General features: G+C 37.3%; 1 protein-coding gene across 1 annotated transcript in view; it reads left to right on the top strand.

The window, feature by feature from the left end:
- Nucleotides 1-6,295, top strand: part of NPNT (nephronectin) — a gene marked incomplete at its 5' end in the record, with an annotated part of 85,304 nt that overhangs the window by 52,604 nt on the left and 26,405 nt on the right. The window contains 4 exons of the mRNA XM_006778908.2: nucleotides 978-1,112; nucleotides 1,413-1,535; nucleotides 2,846-2,882; nucleotides 4,055-4,086. Coding sequence (XP_006778971.1) covers nucleotides 978-1,112; nucleotides 1,413-1,535; nucleotides 2,846-2,882; nucleotides 4,055-4,086 — 327 coding nt within the window. The remainder of the gene's footprint in view (nucleotides 1-977; nucleotides 1,113-1,412; nucleotides 1,536-2,845; nucleotides 2,883-4,054; nucleotides 4,087-6,295) is intronic.

Below are 6,295 nucleotides of genomic sequence, written 5' to 3'. Positions count from 1 at the left end.
CCAATCGGGGGCAGGGCTGGCCAGCCAACTTTCCATGCCCCCCCCCGAGCTGGCCCAGCCCAGTGAGCTCCAATCGGGGTAGGTCAGCCAGACCCCACCCGTGCACCAGGCCTCTAGTATCCAATAACATTACAAACAATACTATGTGTTAATATGAGGAAGAGAGAGAGAGAGAGAGAGAGAGAGAGAGAGAGAATGAGAGAGAAACAGAGAGGGTCTATTTTAGAAAATAATGGTCAAGGAAAGCCTGAAGTAAGACCTGGGCCATTGGCCATGTGAAGAATCAGCCAAGCAGGTGGAAACAATACAGGCACTGGAGTGAACAGGACCCCAATGTGGCTTCAGTACAGAGTGGGAGCATAAGGGGCGATGACTTCAGATACAGCCAGTGAGGTAGCCTGTTTATTATAGAGTCTTCAAGGACCTGGCGAGGAATGATGATTCCATTCAGAAACCAAATAGAAACAGTAGAAGAGCTTTAGTCATGGCACTAATCCAATTATATGTTGTAATAAAATTATTTCGACTTGAGTGGGAATGCTTTGGAGGAAGTAAGCTTGGCTGGGAAAGGTCAGGTTAGGAGACCTGGAAGATGGTAGCTTGGACTAGGGTAGTGGCAGAAGGTGAAGAGAAGAGGAGACAAATTCAAATAGTCGTTCAGAGGTAGAATTAAGTGGGCCTGATGACTTACAGTTAATGGAAATAGGGCTGTCAAGAATGACTCACGTTTCAGTTCAAGCAACTAGGTGGATACAGGTGCAGTATGTGCTAAGATGCCTTGCAGTAGGAGGGCAGCCTGGGTGAGGGAGAAGAATTGAAAGATGGAGATGTGGAATTTATGGTGCCTGTGGGGCCAACAGCTGGCTCATGTCTATGATGAGTCACTGTGTGCCAGGCAACCGTTTGCAGGCAGTTATTTATTTTTAAATACACTTCATCTGAACATGCTCCGAAAATACAGTTGGCTTATGTTTCAGATGTTGATGAATGTGCTACTGGAAGAGTTTCCTGCCCTAGATTTAGGCAGTGTGTCAACACTTTTGGGAGTTATATCTGCAAGTGCCATAAAGGCTTCGACCTCATGTACATTGGAGGCAAATACCAATGTCACGGTAAGGAGCCCCAGTCTTGTCTTTTCCCTGTTTCTTCCTCTGGCCTCTTAATTGTGCTGAAGACTGACTTGCTAGGGGTGGGAGATGGTGGGCGGGGGAGGTTCTGGCACTAAACCAACGGGAGTCCAGTTCAACCCCCAGTACTCTGGGGTGCACAGGCAGTTTATTTCTTTGGTTTATCTGCCAGTTTTACATGGACCTTCACGTTGCAGAAAACTTTTTTTGAAACTGTCTACATATTTTCATGTCATTCTATTTATCTCCCCAGTAAACATCTCTTTTCCCTACTTCATGATGCAGATATAGACGAGTGCTCCCTGGGTCAGTATCAGTGCAGCAGCTTTGCTCACTGTTACAACGTACATGGGTCCTACAAGTGCAAATGTAAAGATGGATACCACGGCGACGGACTGAGCTGCGTGTGTGAGTAACGCTGGTCTTCCGGCTCTAGATTCCAGCAGGGAATTAGATTGCACAAGAGCTGTTATTGGGGGAGTAAAGGATCACGATTAATTGATCAGGAAAGTACAATTTTCATTGCTGGTAATATTAGTCTCTGCTTTCTACAAACAACAGAATCACGCGTTCTGGTATTTTTAAAAATTAAAGACTTGGTTATACTTTCTACGCTTAAAAGCGTTCCATTACTTGACTAAACTTTCTCTGTAGCTTCCCTTTAGCTGACAAATTTTAGAGCCCTCCCAGAGAATTTCTTAAAATTAGAAATAAATGTTTGTCATTAGCATTAGAGTATGATAGTGGGATAACCGGAATATATTCTACATTTTTGGTTCCTCATTTTATTATGTCTCCTAATTCTAAAATATTCCCTTATTTATGTGTTTTCTCTACCTTTAGTACTGTTTTCTTTTTAAATTTTTATAAGTTCTGTTTGTAGTATGAATACATTAGTAGATAAACATGGGAAAAAATACCCTCCACGATGAAAGTTTTACAAACTAAAGTCCATAATTTAGCATATATTTCATGTAACAATACATTTTAAAATTTCTGGAGTAAAATATTTACTAAAAATCCTGGGGCATAGAATCATGGGGATTAAAAGATTTTTGAAGTGTTATGCTCCCCCAGGAGTATATCGTATCAGACAGATTATATATTAATTTCTTTGGATGAAGATAATTAAGGAAAAATATTCCACAGATGATCTTGGTGACCTCTGAAAATTTCTTTTAAAAAAGCAATTATATACATTAATAAATGGGAAGAAAAATCAACTAAAATAATATGTATAACATTTAATAAAAATGTTTTACATGAGTCAAGTTTATATAAAGTGTGGAAGAGAAATTAGTCTTTAGACAATTCTAAAGATGATTTTATGATATACATGTACCATAGGGACACTTAATATAGACTCTATATATACATTTTTCATATTTTAAACATTTAGAACATCTGTGCATTTTAAAAATCTCATTGATCACCATCTGTTCCCACTTTACAAACACAACTTTTTTGTGTTTCAAATAACACAAATTTATTATAGAAATGCCAATATAATTTTTGCATTCACCCACCAGATGAATGTGTATCATATATCATATATGCACATATTTGTTATTTGGAAAACAGCATGATTTACAGTAGGGGAATATTCTAAATGTGAAAAGTAAATCTAGTTTGGCACATATTTTGATATGCTTGTTTTTTACAATTTGATATTTTACCTTTTGGGTTACACACTAATTTAAATCTTTTGACTCTTTTAGATATTCCGAAAGTCATGATTGAAGTTCACAGCAGAACGTAGAGAGAAATTTCAGATCTATTTGTGAGATGTGATAGGAGTTAGTGATAGACTTAATGTGAGAAGTGGGAGGAGAAAAGGATCAAGAATTAGTTTGTAATTTATTCCCCATTTATTGAACTAGGTAAGAGAAATTTAAAAAATCAAGAGATCTGTTCTGGGTAAAGTTATACACATCATATAATTTGGTAGTACTAATATATTAATCCAGAGGGCGCGCACACGTGTGTGTGTGTGTGTGTGTGTGTGTGTGTATCAAATTTTTTATTCATTCATTCATCTACGGACACTTAAGTTATTTCCTATGATGCCCTCAACATTAATCTGTGTTGCAAATGGCCCAATTTTCTTCTTGTTATTTCATTATGTGTGTGTGTATGTGTGTATCAAATTTTTTTATTCATTCATTCATTCATCTATGGACACAAGTTATTTCCATGTCTTGGATATTGTAAATAGTGCTGCTATGAACATGGGGTGCAAATAATATCTCTACAACATAGTGTTTTCATTTCCTTTGGATGTATTTCCAGAAATAGGATCCTTAATCATATGGTAGTCCTATTGTAAATTTGAGGACACTCCATACTGTTTTCTGTAGTGGCTGTACCAATTTACAATCCTTCCAACAGTGCATGAGGGTTCCCTTTTCCCCCACATCTATTATCTCTTTTCATGCTAGCTGTGAGATGATATCTCATTGTGGTTTTGATTTGAGTTTCCCTAATAAATATTGATGTTGAGCATCTTTTCATGTACCTATTGGCCATTCATATATCTTCTTTGGACAAATATCTATTCAGATCGTTTGCCCATTTATAATTGGATTATTTGGGGTTTTTTGTTTTGTTTTGTTTTTGCTAGTGAGCTGTATGAGTTCCCTGTATAGGTTGGATATTAACCCCTTAATAGATATATAGTTTGTACATTTTTTTCTCATTTCATAGTTGTCTTTTCGTTGATAGGTTTTTTGTTATAGTGCAGAAACTTTTCAGTTTGATGTAGTCCACTTGTTTATTTCTTATTTTGTTGCTCATGTGTTAGTTGTCATCTCCAAAAAATCATTACCAAGAACCATGTCTAGGAGCTTTTTTTTTTTTTTACTTTTTCTTTATTGATTAGTCTAGCAGCTTTTTGCCTATGTTTTTTTCTGGGAGTTTTATGTTTTCAGATCTTATGTCCAAGTGTTTAATCCATGCCAAGGTAATGAGTTGTGTAAAATAGGGGTCTAATTTCATACTTTTGCATGATTATCTAGTTTTCTACTTTACTCCAATTGAGTATTCCTGGCTCCTTCATCAAATATTGCCCATCTATGCTTGGGTTTATTTCTGGACTCTCAATTCTGTTCCATTGGTCTATGAGTCTGTTTTTTGTCAGTATCATGCTATTTTGATTACTGTAGCTTTGCAGTATAGCTTGAAATAGGAAGTTGTGATGCCTACTGCTTTCTTTTTCTCTCAGGGTTGCTTTGGCTTTTCGGGCCCTTGTGTTAGCACATTTTTAATAAGCTGTTTATGATGACATTTCAGCCATAGGCCATACATTGAATAAGTATAAAACTCATAAAAATAATCTGTATAAAGTATGTGTCATATACGCCTACTATTAAATATTACAACTCTGAATAAAAGTCAGAGAGTTGGGCAAATAAGTGTGTAGAAATGGAAGGAATATCACAGTTATATAGTAGATTATAGCTCCTATCCTGTATGACAATTCTCCTAAAATATTCAGATTTACATGAAAACTCTCAGAGATGGGGAACTTACTGTATCACATGCCATTTAACTTTCACTCTAACTGTCCATTCATTTAATCAGTAAACATTTAAAAAAATATTTTATTTTTTAAAATATATTTTTATTGATTTCAGAGAGGAAGAGAGATAACATCAACGATGAGAGAGAATCATTGATTGGCTGCCTCCTACATGCCCCACACTGGGGATTGAGCCCACAACCTGGCCTTGTGCCCTTTACTGGAATCGAACCCAGGACCCTTCAGTCTGCAGGCTGACACTCTATCCATTGAGCCAAATGGCTAGGGCTGATCAGTAAACATTTTTTAGCGTGTTTCAGAATGCCAGGCCCTGTGTGATTCATTGGGCTTACAAAGATAAAACAGAAAAGGTTACAGATGGTGGAAAAGAGTCTCCCAAAAGCTAACTGTGGTACTTGGTTATGAAAGAGATTTGTGTAGCACAATCTGGGAGTAGAGAGAAGGGGTACCAATCAGTATTTGGGCAGGGAGTGTTTTGGGTGGGGGAGCTTCTTGAGTTAAATAGGGTAAGAAGATGAGAAAAGGGAGGCATTATAGTTAGCAGGGACAGTACAGCAAAGGCACAAAGGTAGGAAGCAGCATAGGGTATGCAGTAAACCCCCAGTACACTGGAGGGTTAGGTCAGGATTGATGAGAAAAACTGCACAACTGTCCCTTGTATTTGCTGTAAGCTGGTAGTTAGATCTGGACTGGGCTAGATTAAAGACTCCCAGATTTTTAATGGGTGGCTGGGTAAAGGGTGGTGCCACCAATGGAGATAAAGGCTATCACTGATGAAGCAAGTTTTGAAGGAGGAAGAGATTCCTTTATTACCAAACCAAAATTTGCAGTTTACAGCCTTGTTCCCTGTATTTTCCTGTCATGCTTCACTTTGTTTATTCTTAGCTACCTTTGCATTCACTCCTCTCTCCTCTTCTCCTTTTGACGTTACTAGTTTCTTTTTTCCCCACTCCCTGATGGAACTCAGCTTTTCTCCTTTTAGATTGTACGCATTTGCAGTTTTTTACTAGGTGAAAAGAATACTGAATTTTGTGATTTTTTTTTAAAGAGAAAAGCTTTTTTTTTCTTTCTTTCTTTTATGTGACTCTCAATCAAATGTTTTCTTCTAGGTCACTGTCCTTTTAAAATGAAATGGAGATTCTCCAATTCTGAAATACTTGTAATTGTGTGCGTACCCTTTTCTGTAATGATGGTTACTTTGAATTTAGATTAGTTCACACAAACACTCCATCCATGCTTTTGTTCTGGCCCTCCGGTCCAGTTTAAGAACCCATTGTGGCCCTCGAGTCAAAAAGTTTGCCCACCCCTGGCTTAGATGGTTGATCTAATAACATATTTATATGTGCATAACTCTTATTTTTTGAAAAGCACACTTTCTGATCATTTTTATCCTCGCACCTTCTCTTTCTTTCTCCTTCCCCTTCTTTACTTTCCTTCTCCTTTCCCCTCTCTCTCTCCTCTCCCTCCTCCTTCTCTCTCTCATGTATCTCCTTTTCTTACTCTATTTTTTTTCTTTATCTCTTCGTAATCATGCAATGGAATGTTTATTAATGGATGCTTAACTAACTGTAGTATTTATATTATTCTGCTGCTTAAGGTAGAGTTGTAAGAACTTGGCTATTTCATATAA

The sequence above is a fragment of the Myotis davidii genome, unplaced genomic scaffold (genome assembly GCF_000327345.1).
Source record: "Myotis davidii unplaced genomic scaffold, ASM32734v1 scaffold967, whole genome shotgun sequence".
Lineage (NCBI taxonomy): Eukaryota > Metazoa > Chordata > Mammalia > Chiroptera > Vespertilionidae > Myotis > Myotis davidii.
This window is presented reverse-complemented; position numbering and strand designations above follow the sequence as displayed.